This window comes from Canis lupus, chromosome 12 (genome assembly GCF_011100685.1).
Source record: "Canis lupus familiaris isolate Mischka breed German Shepherd chromosome 12, alternate assembly UU_Cfam_GSD_1.0, whole genome shotgun sequence".
Taxonomy (NCBI): Eukaryota; Metazoa; Chordata; class Mammalia; order Carnivora; family Canidae; genus Canis; species Canis lupus.
Window position 1 is genome coordinate 64,777,867 of NC_049233.1, and position 13,977 is coordinate 64,791,843.

Here is a 13,977-nt window from a genome sequence, read left to right on the forward strand (position 1 = left end):
TAGAGACCGCATGCCTGGCTGGCTCAGTCAGTAGGGCATGCAACTTTTGATATTAGGGTCATGAGTTCAAGCCTCATGTTGGGCATAGAGCTTACTTAAAAAAAAAAGACATTAGATAGACAGTCTGGAGAAAAAAGATGAATGATCTAAACTAGAATTCTGAGATAAAATGAACCATCCAACATTAAATGGCGAATTAAGAAAAAAAAAGGCAGAGATAGAAACTAGATCCATAGACTTCTCCTTCGTAGTTCTTTCCACTTATGTGGCTTTATAGGTCATCTCTGAGGAGTATAAAATAGGTAAGTGCTACACAACTCAACACACCATGAAAACATAAGTGATCCACACAGAAGTGAAAGCTGAAGCAGCTTAGGAATGACATAGCTAATCCAATATTCTAAATATGAAAAACAGGAAAACTATCCTTTAAAAATCCAAGATTGGCCATACAGTATAGTTTTGGTGTTTACTCATGTCTGACTAACTTGCTATGCACACTGAAAATGGCCCCAGAACAAAGACAATTAAGCCACATGAATAAAACAAACAATGCATTTTCCAAAATGTTTAAAAAGAAACTTCCTTGGCACAGTCATACTTTCCAACAAACTCACTTTAATGTTTTCACAGTTTACAATATCAGAAATGACCTCAGGGTCAGGCATTTGTCAGTTAATGGCCTGTTGGGCTAATGGCCTTCAGCTTTGCCTTGGGCACACAAGTCCTCCAGTAGGTCATTAGCTGCCAGGAAAAGGCTCTTCCCCAATCACTATTGCTAAATAAATAAAATTTGCTCCTGGGTTAAGGACTCATAGCCAACTTTGGCTTAGGGTGATTTTTTTCCATGAGTATTTACAACTCTGAGGAATCAGGAAAATGATGGAAATGCTAAAACCAAAACTGTATCAGTACAACTGAGCTATATATGGCTACTAATGACAAGTAGCCACATGGATCCCTTTGAATGCTCTTACCTGTTCTTCTGCTTATGGTGTTCAAATTTGGTATCAATCTAATACAACCAGGCACTGGATTACAAATGCACCACATTTTGGAATTTTATATTTAAGTCAGTTGTTTGGAGCTCCAACCTTTTTTTCCCAACATTTGATGTTATAAATGGTAGGTAGGTTCCCAGGGCAGCCCACTAAAGCTTGGTTAGACCATAACATTAGAAATGCCACGTACTTAAAATAGAAAATAAAATAGAAAAACAGAATCTTATAATACCTGCAATTAAACAAAACAGGAAAACAAAACTAAATAGGAAGTATTTTTTAAATGGCCTTTAAACATTGACAGTTATAGGGAAATTTGGTTTAATGAAATAATGAGGGTAGAGCAATGGTTCTTTCTCATATCTTTTTCATTTCTAATTATATAATTTTCCTTATTCTTAACAAAAGACCATTCCAAGCTTTACTCTGTTTGCCGACTCCTAAGTAAAGTTTTTCGACTGATTTTTCCTTTGAAAGTAGCACAGAGAAGGCAAAAAGATGGATAACAATTTTTCTGAAATAACAGGCAAGATAAAGAATGAAAAATGAGAGAGGAGGTGTATGAAGAGGATGTGTATACACTCTAGGGATTGCCTGAGATAAAATTAACTGATTTGTGAACAGAAAGAGACAAAGAAAGAAGCATCGAGGACAAATCTGTGGGATAAAGAAAGGATGAATGAAGAGATGTGAGGTCAGGTAGCTGACAATGTAGAAGAAGAAATCTGTTGTGCATCTACTCAGTACTTTTGTTAACTCCTAACTCAGGAGGTTCCTTGAGGAAAATCATAGAAAGGCAAAAGGAAGAGTACTGAATAACTCGAGCTGAAAAGTAGATTTTTTTTCCTCCCTCTGATTTTAAGTATACTATAAGATTACCATAATCAATGTATTTCTACCTCTCATGGCCAACCATGGTGTGGGGTTCAACTCTACCCATTTAGAGAATATATTTTTGTAGAACCCAGACTTTTTTTTAACGGGCTTCTTTGAATGCCAGGCATATGGAAGAAATTCCCTTCCCAGTCACCAGTTTTCTGGTTGACAGACACTCAGAGAAGTGTCCATTTTGCCTGATGGCATTTGACCTTCTTACGGCAAAAGACACTTTATTCCATTGTTTTATGGCACCCAAAGGGCAAAGTTCAAGTTTTTAATGAGATCATAAATTTTAAAAGAACATAATATTTGTATTCTTGTTGCTAGTACACTTCTCAAACACTAACCATTTATTGCTTTTGCTTTCAAGATCAAGGAAGTGGTTTAGAATGGATATAATGTCTGTTTAATAGGTAGTCGTGTTAGCAAATTATAAGAAACTGGAAAAATCTGGGGATTTTGAAATTGTAATTTTATGATGGCAACTTGGCTTTAATTGATAGGGAGATAGCTGCTTTTATTGCTAGAACATATGACACCCCACTTACCTTCTGCACACATTTACTCTAGTCATGAAAATCTATACTTGAGTGGGCTATGTGTAGAAAAGAACATTAGGGATCCCTGGGTGGCGCAGCGGTTTAGCGCCTGCCTTTGGCCCAGGGCGCGATCCTGGAGACCTGGGATCGAATCCCACGTTGGGCTCCCGGTGCATGGAGCCTGCTTCTCCCTCTGCCTATGTCTCTGCCTCTCTCTCTCTCAATCTGTGTGACTATCATAAATAAATAAAAATTAAAAAAAAAAGAACATTAATCTTGGGTGTCAGACTAAAGAAGCTAAAAGATATTAATAATTTCTTTTTTTTTTAGATATTAATAATTTCTATAAGTAAAATAGTGTACACAAGATCACAATGTCTATTTTAAATGAATATGATAGAGAAAATCTCAAATTTCATATGATACGGCATGTTTCTAGGTTTCACTTTTCTTTTTTTTTTTTTTAAGGTAGGCTTTACACCCAAAATGGGGCTTGAACTCCGGACCATAAGAACAAGAGTGGCATGCTCTATTGACTGAGCCAGTTAGCCACCTCTAAATTTTTCTTTTTCTTTCTTCTTTCTTTCTTTCTTTCTTTCTTTCTTTCTTTCTTTCTTTCTTTCTTTCTTTCTTTCTTTCTTTCTTTCTTTTTCTTTCTTTCTTTCTTCTTTCTTTCTTCTTTCTTTCTTTTTCTTTCTTTCTTTCTTTCTTTCTTTCTTTCTTTCTTTCTTTCTTTCTTTCTTTTCTTTCTTTCTTTCTTTTTTAAGATTTTATTTATTTATTCATGAGAGAGACAGAGAAAGAGGCAGAGGCATAGGCAGAGGGAGAAACAGGTTCCCTGTGGGAAGCCTGATGTGGGACTTGATCCCAGAAACCCAGGATCACTGCCCTGAGCCAAAGGCAGATGCTCAACTACTGAGCCACCTAGGCCCCTGCCCCTTTTTTTAAGAAGAGAGAGAGTGCACATGCATGGGCGGGGGGGGGGGCGGGATACAGAAGGAGAAGGAGAGAGCATCTTAAGCAGGCTCCATGCCCAGCATGAAGCCTGATGTGAGGCTCAATCTCACAACCCCGAGATTATGACCTGAGCTGAATCAAGAGCTTAACTGACTGAGCTAGCCAGGAGCCCCAGGTTTCACTTTTTAATGTGAAATTGAAAGTAGAATTAATATAACAGATAATACAAACGTCAAGTAACCAATACCAGTCTCTTTATTAAAATATATAGATGATGTAAAAGGGGGAGATTTATATGCATAAATTGAGCATTATTTATACAAACAAAATTCTTCCTTGTAAACAACATATTTATGCCTTTAGGAAAACAAAGTTAACATAAGGAAATACATCAGCTATGTAAGGAGTACATCTGTGCCCTGGTTATTTAGAAATATAAATCACTAATGCTTAATAGAACAGTCCCCAAGACTGACATCATAATGTTCTGGGGTGTTCAGATGAGAGCCAGGCTAACTCACAGTCTCCCACCTGATGTATATAATGATAAGTCCATTACATGAAAATGACTATAAAAGTAGAAAAAAATAGCATGGTGAATTCAGTTTTTTAAAGACTACGGTTATCACTATACATGTAAAAAAAAAAGGACTTAAAAAAAAAAAGTGACAGGTAGCAATCCACACAGCCTTATTTGTACTGTGGCTTAATCCTAAAGTACAGATCCAGTCTACAAAATAAACAGGGACCTGAAAAAAGCCTCTAATGGTCAGCCAGATTTCTAAATTATAGTGCTTTTCCATTTCATGTTTTTTCCCCAATTATTCATTCAGCATGTCTCACTGATAGCTTGATGCTCAGACACTAAAATTTTAGATTCTGGTATGACCCCATCATTTCGGGATTCAGTGATGTTCTACATGAACACAATATAGAGCAACTTATTTCAATGGAGTCAGGGAATTTATGGCTTAAAAAAAAGGCATTCTAAGGTCTCTAAGTCTAGGGTCTGTGTACAGTGAAGTACTAAAACAAAAAAGTGGACCTTAGCTCCCATAGTGAAAATGAATGAAAATTCAAACAGTAATTTTTAAACTCACTCTTGAATTCAAAATCTTGTTAATTCACATTTCTGTGACTACAGCCATAAAATAAGAAGACAATTACCAGAGGATTAATATACCAATTTCTATACTTAGAGATATTTAAAAATCTAAGTGTTACCTAAGGCAATTACCTTGAAGACCCCTAAATGTCTTTAGGGAAAAGCCAAAGGGAGAATAATTGACTTTGCTAATTTTACCCTTGGCAATTATAAAACAGCTCTGAATTTCTTATGACTGCAGAACCCTTCATCTATGGTCTGCCCCAGGAGAAGTGTAGACATAAACACATAGAAATTCAGACAAGAATCCAGTAACACAACAAAATAAAAAACTGGTAGAATAAATGTCATAAAAAATTAAAGTTGCTACAAATACACTGACTTTAATTACCAAGTTAAATACATATCCTCAAAAAAAAAAAAAAGCTGTCACTGTGAAAAAACTGACATACTATATACAGATATTCTGTATTAATTTCTATTTGCTCCCTCACTGCTCTGGTCTCTCTTTTTATTGCTATTGCTGACAAATTTTTCTTTTATTTTTTTGGTGGGAAGTATACTTGACATACAATATCCTGTTAGTTTTAGGTGTATATTATAGTGATGCAATACATTTTAAAAAATATTTATTTATTTGAGAGAGAGAGAGAGAGAAAGAGAGAGAGAGAGAGCGGGCCAAGGGGAGGGGCAGAAGAAGGGGAGAGAGAGAGAATCTTTAGGCAGACTGCACCAAGTGCAGAGACAGACACAGGGCTCGATCTCACAACCCTGAGGTCACAACCTGAACTGAAACCAAGTCTGACGCTCAGCTAACTGTGCCACCCAGGTGCCCTTGTGGAATTTTTATACATTGCAAAATAATCCATACAGTAAGCCTAGTTACTATCTGTCACCATACAAAGTTATTACAATATTATTATATTCTTTATGTTTAACATTACATCCCTATCTATAACTTACTTATTTTATAACTGGAAGTTTACCTCTTAATCCCCTTTACCTATTTTGCCCACCTCAACCCCTCCCGTTTTGGAAACCAAGAGCTTGTTTCCTGTATCTATGAGTCTGTTTCCGTTCTGTTTGTTCATTGGTTTTGTTTTGTTTTTTTTTTTAGATTCCACATATAAGTGAGATTATACGACATTTGTCTTTCTTTGTTTGACTTACTTCACTTGGCATAATATCCTCTAGGTCCATTCATGTTGTCATAATGGCAAGATTTCATTCTTTTCTATGGCTGAGTAATATCCATACACATACACACATACACACACACACACACACACACCCTCATATATATGGCATATAGTATGTATACCACACCTTCTTTATCTGTTCATCTATTGACAATGCTTCTTACAAGAGAAAATTAAAACATCATTAAATAGAATTCTAACTTTACTAAGGCATTAACTACATGTATAAGACTTTAAAAAACTTAATGTTGCCCCAAAGACATATTTATCACTACCTCCTGCTCCACCTAAAAAATGCTTATTAATGATTAGTATTATCCTTAATCAACTTAAGCTTCTGAGAACTCATATAAGAAAATTAGTTTACTTCTGAGACATTACTTTCCTCAAAAAAAAAAAAAAAAAAAAACCTGTCAAGTATTTAAATGAAAGGAACTGGTTCTGAGTATGAAGATTTGCCTTATCAAAGAGAAGTCTTGACTTTCAAGAGCTTTGTTACCCCTATAATCTCCTCAGTTTAAACTACTGTTCACATGGCTTGGAAACCATCTATTATGATTAAAACAGAGCTACTGGAAGACTAGATTTGTAGAAGATTAATTATGGACCCCTGGACATAGTACTCAAGGTCTTTCACAAAAACTGATCCCTGATCCAGTGAAGCATCTTTTGAAATTGACCTTCATCGAACCTGCAAACTTTGAAGAATAAGGGACAAAAAGATCCTTTTTTGGATGAATAGAATGGTTGCATAGAATAAAGGCTTCAATTCAACACACAACTATCAAATTAAAACAAAACAATTTACCAAGGCCTAAAAAGGAAAAAAAAATTCCTCACCAGAAAGGGTCAATAAAATGAAAATCTAAAAATGCAAAACCTGTGCAGAGACCATGAAGGTATTAGGGCTCACTGAAGAGGGAAGAAATGCAGGATCATTCTTATTTCAAGGAGAAGCTTCAGGCTGAACTGTTTGCTTGGATAGGCTGTTTTTGGTGTGTGTGTGTGTGTGTGTGTGTGTGTGTGTGTGTGTTTGAATCAAATACTGCCACTGAAATCCAGTGCCTAATGGAGCAGATGGTGGAGGTCTTAGACTCTGGAACATTTATAGTGATGCTTCTGAATGCAAAACACTAAGAGTGGATTTCACAAACTACGAAACTGAATTGATTTTGATGGGAGTAAAGCCTCCATTTTCTCTGAACTTGAACTACACTGAAAGAAAGAATGTGTGGACGATACAAGCTAGCTAAGAAAAAGGAAGCCTCATTCCCATAAATGAGTGGTTAAAGCAAGTGAATGTTTGTGTCATTACAGTGTGATTATATTTGTGTGAAATACCACCATCTAAACCTTATATAAGATTTCAACAGAATAGTTTAAAGTAAGTTAGAACTAATAATTAGAGAAGATAGAAATTTTTCTAAAGGCAGTAAGCCTTGCTTTTAATGTAGGGGCCAGGCTGAGGCTAATTACCGAAATGTGGATCTAGTTACTAAACCCTATCTCTTCTTCTTAGGTATGTGAGTCTAATCCATGAGTGGCCAGTGTGTGTGACTACAGCTAATCATGTGCGGCACCAGGCACCCAGAAACTACTACACCAAGCCTGTATTTTCTGAGGCCTGTTCCCTCTCCAAGACCCAGGGTTCATCACAGACCACAATAGGTACGGTCAAGAGGAAAGATGGATGATATAGTCACAGCGTGGCTCTCAAAGGCAATGGATCAATCATCCTTCCACTAACATATGAATTCTGGTAAAGGAGAGAATTTAGTGAGACCCATCAAAGTAGACTATACACATAGAAAATAGAGCAATTCAAGGATAAATAAAAATAAAAGGATGCCCAAATGGTAATAAATCTCTGGAAGGAGATTTGAGATTCTCTATTATTCTATTTTATATAACCAATTCATTTCTTTTGCAGTTTTTTTTTTAAAGATTTATTTATTTATTTATGATAGACAGAGAGAGAGAGAGAGACGTGGAGACACAGGCAGAGGGAGAAGCAGTCTCTATGCCGGGAGCTCGACGTGGTCCTCGATCCTGGGACTCCAGGATCGCACCCTGGGCCAAAGGCAGGTGCGAAACCACTGAGCCACCCAGGGATTCCCCTATAACCAATTAGTTTCTATGTGAATATAAACTATATATTAAAGGCACCTTACCATTTCTTCCCTAAAAATCAGCAGGCCCATCTCATGAAAATATGTGCTAGCCAAAAGTCTGACGAGAAGAGAGAGGAGAATGCTATCTGTGTCCCACTATCTTTATCTGTATCTTCCAGAGTTTTGGCTGGGCACATGGCTACCCACAAGAAAGTTTACATTTCCTAGTCTCCCCTATAAGTAGGTGTGGCCATATCATTAAATTCTGGCCAGGAGGTAAGCAGAATGATTTTTTTAAAGATTTTATTTATTTATTCATGGGAGACACGGAGAGAGAGGCAGAGACATAGGCAGAGGGAGAAGCAGGCTCCCTGCAGGGAGCCCAATGTGGGACTCAATCCCAGGACCCTGGGATCATACCCTGAGCCAAAGGCAGATGCTCAACCACTGAGTCACCCAGGCGTTCCTAAGCAGAATGATCTTAAGTAACTTCTGAGAAATGTCTTTAAAGTGGTGATACTATATAATTTATCATCCAAACTCAGACACCTAAAAGTAAAAGGGAGTGCTAAAAAAATTAAAATTTTATACTTTATTTTTGTAAAGATTTTATTTATTTGACAGACAGAGAAGGACAGAGAGCAAATGTAAGTGGAGCAGCAGACAGAGAGGGAAAAGCAGGGTCTCTGCTGTGTAGAGAGGATGACCCTGGGATCATGATCTGAGCTGAAGGCAGATGTTTAACCCACTGAGCCACCCAGATGCCCCAATTTTATACTTTTTGAAACATGTATTTAGTTTTGTTTGCTTAAATTTTATTTAAATTCCATTTATTAACCTATAATATGTTCTTGGTTTCAGAGGTAGAGGTCAGTGATTCATCAGTGTTATGTAACACCCAGCACTCATTACATCACAGACCCTCCTTATTGCCCATCAGCCAGTTACCCTGTCCTCCTACCTGCCCTCCCCCTCCAGTAACCCTGTTTGTTTGTTTCCTATGATTTGGAATCTCTTATGATTTGTCTCTGATTGAAACATGTATTTATTAACTAACAATTGACTTTATTATGTTATGTGGACTTGTTAATAAGTTCTCTTACAAAACTATTTTCAAAAATGAAATTTAAAAACAAAGAAAAATAACATACATCCATGTACATGAAAACAAAAAAGAACTTTATATTGGTTATCTGAATATTAAAAAATAGCTAGTAGAATAATTATTCTTGGTATATATTTACACAGTTTAACTATTTCTTAGCCACATTTGTCCCTAATATTGTGCAAATGGCATTTTTCTGAAGAATGTGCTTTTTTTTTTTTTTTAAAGAATTTAAGTAATCTCTATATTACAACATGGGGCTTCAACCTACAACCCAGAGATCAAGAGTCACATGCCCTACCGATTGAGCCAGCCAGGTGTCCTGAAGAATGTGTTTTTAAAAATACGGCACTTAAAAATAAAACTGCCAGCAATATTCTTCACAGTTGCACTTTATGACTAATTTGAAATTATTCATACCTTCAATTGATTCTTATTGGCAGATCACAGTATTTTTTAATTGAGAGAATGCTCAATCTATAGATTCTGAGTTACCTGTAGGCTCTGAGCAAATTTGCTAAATGGAAGAGGAACTCCATTCTAATTATTTTTAAATATTGTAAAATGTAACTATTCTAGTCCAAATATTTTCAAGGTACTTGTCTTTGCTTCCTTCAGAGTACTTTTCTTTGACAAATATTTTTATAAGACAAAGCTTGTCAAATAAATTGCCTATATGATTCTTTTGAATGTTTTGCTAAAATTAGATGCTGCAAAATCTAGGCCTTCTCAATTTCATTTTATTCATGTGTGTGTGTATAATTTATTCAAAATAGGAACACTACCAAAAGATTCTTCTTACAAGGTGAGATATTCCAAATCACAATTACAGAACTGCAAATTTTAATCCTGGGTAGTATTTGAGATCTTACTATTTATTTTCTTCTCTTCCTCCCTTGCTTTTGTAAGGAAAAATTCCAATGGAATTTTCATTAACTGTAATTCATTAATTCTTTTCATTATAATTCCCTAAAAGTTTCATTTGGTGTTCTATTTGTTGAATGCCTGATTTAAGATTTTGAATGGATTCTGAGCAAGATGTCACCAAAACTTTGATGACTCATTCAATACCATTTTTGGTTATAAAGATTTTGAAAGTCTGATTAATGATAGGCAACAAAGACAGAAGGCACATATTGCTGTGCTGACCCTGTATTTCTGTACTCAACACAAAAATCCTCAAAATCTTAACAGTTCAAAGACTTGAACATTAAAGATACTTGTAAATTTTTATAACAATACTTTCTATTTTAATTAACAGAATGTTGACGCTTGTTTGAATGTGATTATGAATTATGGGTACGCCACAGAGAATTCCAACTATTCCATAGGTTTTGTAATGTAGTAAGAACATTGTTTTCACCACAACACTGTGTGTGCCTCACCAAAATGTGTACCTGTATTGTTATTATAAACTAATAATTTTATCTCCCATGTTGTACTTCCAGTGTGGGGCTTGAACCCTGAGATCAAGAATTGGATGCTTTACTGACTGAGCCAGCCAGGTGCCCCTTCCATGTTGTACTTTAAACTGAAGTTCCAATCTCACTCATAATGGCTTTACCTCTGATAGAATATACTTCCAAAAGCTTTACCTTGATTTCATGAATGGATGGAAAAAATAAAGCTTTTCCTGAATTAACTAAAATGATTTAATTGCTTAAAGTACCTGAAGACACTCAACTAAAATGGAATTATTTAGCTGTTTGCAAAGTTCTCTTCTGCCAACAAATGGGAAGTTATTGCTTACCCTTGACCACGTGCACATAAAAACTTGTAGTCGAAAATGAGTGAAATTAATTTAGAAAAATAGACATTTGTCTAAAAGTTAGGCTTCACAAAGTGGTATGAATATATACCTTCTGTAGCTATATATGTTAAGTCGTCATCTTCGGAAATCTTCTGGAAGTAAATACTAACTTCGGAAATAGATCGTGATACTTTTTCAGTGGATCTGATGCTTCTTGTTTTCATGTGGCCAGTGATAATAGTATGGCCTCCCCAGTGGCTAGGGAATGTTCACATTTTGTGTAAATTATGCATTCCTTATCAACTTTCTCAGTATTTAAAAAAATGAAATATATAGTTTTTAGCTTATTGCTGCCAAGAGGGTTTATTGCAAAAACAAAGTGTTGCCAAACAATTAAACAGTTAGAGATTTACATTATACAGGCAAGCGTGGTCAGTGCCTCTCTACCTTCTCTGATCAGCCTTGATTTCCCATAGATACTTCACTGATGTCCAACTTCCACCTTACTATGTTTCCCAATGAGCTTTTGGACTGGTACCTGGTGGCTTGGTGACTCTTGAAGGCCATGCACAGGCCGCATAGGTTAACCTAGGCATTCAGCACACTTTGTTCTATCAGCAATTGCCCTGCGTTCTTTCCTTGATGGGGAGGTGTCTGAAAGGGTTGGGAAAAGAGATAAGTTATTGCTGGTTGTCCTCTAGATTTAATATCATGCTAACATGAGAGCACTCTCTCCACTGTACATGGGTCTCACATACTATTAGCCTACACTGGACAAAAACTGAGGCAGAGGTTGGAAGTATAAAGCAGACATCTACGAGACCTATCCTGGCTCATCCTAATGTAACTATTCATAATCGTTCTCTCTTAAAAAATTCAGGACAAATGTTAAATCAGATGGGATTCTGGGTCAGCACTTAAGACTATTCTAAGCAAACCAGGATGTCCTCTCACTTCACCTTCAAGAGAAGGAGATCTGTCTTTCTCTGTACTTCCTCCTCCTCCTTTCCTGTGGAATGGAGTGAGAACATGATGGCAGCCATTTGAGGCCAAAAATAAAGCGTAAGATAGGGATGGCGGAGCAGTAAGACAAAAAACATCTTGGTTCCTGAGTTTGTAGAATTAACCCCAGATTGCCTACTCCTGGATGTTTTTACATGAGAAAGAAATAAATTCTATCTTGTTCAGGCCACTGTTATTTCATGAATAAACTGATTCAAACTCATATATAAGGAATATTTCTATCATCTTTCTAGAAAACAGCTTGGCAATATGTATCATCAAGAATGCTAAAAATGTTTAAACCCTTTGCACCACTTTTAGGTATTTATCTGAACAAAATAATCTGAAATGAGGGATATGGCTGTGTAAAGATGTTTACTGAAGATCTATTTATGACAATAAAAAATTAGAAGTGACTTAAATTCCCAAAACGAGAAGTCTGTTAAATAAATGATATTACATCTAAATAGCTGAATATTATACAACCATTACAAAGTGTGTGAAAGATGTTAATAACGTAGGAGAATACCCACATTATAATATGATATAGGAAAAAACTGGCAGGATTAAAAAAAAAACCTTATGCATGTTAAGTTCTCATCTATGTTACAAAAAATTCACATATATAAAGGCAGGAGTAAGCAAACAAAAAGCTTGAAAGGAAATACATCGCAATATTAACTAACAGTGATTATCTCTGGATAGTGAGGTAAATAGGTAATATTTGTTTATATATCTTCTTTGTGTTAAATATTTGACAGTATTTTATAATTAACAAATAATTATAACCAGAAAAAAACAGAAGTTAATTTCAAAACTCCTTGCTAGCATTTATTGGTTTTACCTGGTGCTGACACTGCCACCATCATCATCACAATTTTACTGAGCATCTATCTACATGTGGGGAATTGGGGCAGCAGGGTACACAGACCTCCATAGCTCCAGCAGAGCCTCCTAAAAGCCATCCAGATACAAATAAATTACCCAGTATTACCTTGGTATTTTGTAGCAGAGCTAGTCCATTGCAGGCATTTGCTAGAAGAAAGTCTCCACTCAGGATAGCTATTTTATTTCCAAATTGCATGTCTTTCAGTGCTCCATCAGAAGATTGCAATTCATTTAAATTTACTATCCCACGATGTACGAGGAGAGCAGTATGGATAAGTTCTGTGATCTCTGCCAAACTTCTTTGACTAAAATATGAAGGTAAGATTTGTCTGAGTTTCAAGAATACCATCATATCACTAATGCCAGTTTTCAACAATAAAATATTTCAGTGACTAGTCTCTTTGTCTCTCTCTCTCTCTCTCTCTTTAAAATATTATTCATTTTTAATGAAGTTTTTAATAGAGGGCTCTCCACTAAGCAGTTTGGGATCTATAAGCAGATCTTGACATGTTCCTTCCGTATAACATTCCTCACCTTCCATCCCATGAATAACCAGGATTTTCCAGAGAAGCTGGCCAGTGCGGCCATCCTCTACAGTTCCATTTAGATACTTGTTATTAGTATACCTTTCCCACCTCTGTGATTTTAGGATTACTGAAAATCCTTACTAGTACCTAATGAAACTCCAATTTAAGGGGAAACATAACCTGTGTCAGGCATTATGCTAAGCACTTTTATACATTATCTTTTTTAATCCTAATGCAAAGCTATGGTATTTACAGAGCTGAATAAAATGTGGTCACCTTCCTTAAAGATCTTACATTTCAAAATAAAAAGATATATACCTACAGTAGTAAATAAAACAGAGAAGGCCCTGGAGAAGTTTATAGTATAGTACTGTATCAGATGGGATGTCAATAAATGTTTTTCTTTCCTTTTTTTAGAAAAAGATTTTATTTATGTATTTGATAGAGGAGAGAGAAAAGAGCACAAGTGGGAGGAAGAGGGAGAGGGAGAAGCAGCAGAGCCTGATGTGGGGCTTGATCTCAGGACTCTGGGATCATGATCTGAGCCGAAGATAGACACTACCATCTGAGTGACCCAGGCACCCCAAAATGCTTCTTTTCTTATACTTTTCTATAGTTTATACATTTTCTACAATGACAAAAGTATTATTTTAATATCATAAAAATCCAAACAATTTCTAAAATATTTAAATTCCATAACCATCCTATGATAGGTATTAACTTCTTGTTATATGTGAGAAAATTGTTGCACACTGTTAAATGGCTTTCCCAAAGGCACACAGTAACGTAGGGCTGGAAATCTGTTGGAATTTGTTACAAATGACTTCATGGAATCAGACTACCTGGTTTCCTTGTCCTTGGTTGTCTCTTCCACACTAACTCTGGGCTTAGCCATGTGACTGACTTTGGCCAAA

General features: G+C 36.0%; 1 protein-coding gene across 6 annotated transcripts in view; it reads right to left on the reverse strand.

The window, feature by feature from the left end:
* Nucleotides 1-13,977, reverse strand: part of PDSS2 (decaprenyl diphosphate synthase subunit 2) — a 249,693-nt gene that overhangs the window by 84,942 nt on the left and 150,774 nt on the right. For all 6 annotated transcript variants that reach the window (XR_005368098.1, XM_038554861.1, XM_038554863.1 and 3 more), the window contains one exon: nucleotides 12,643-12,841. Coding sequence is in view for 5 of the 6 variants with exons in the window: in XM_038554861.1 (XP_038410789.1) it covers nucleotides 12,643-12,841 (199 nt within the window). In the remaining variant the exon portion in view is untranslated. The remainder of the gene's footprint in view (nucleotides 1-12,642; nucleotides 12,842-13,977) is intronic.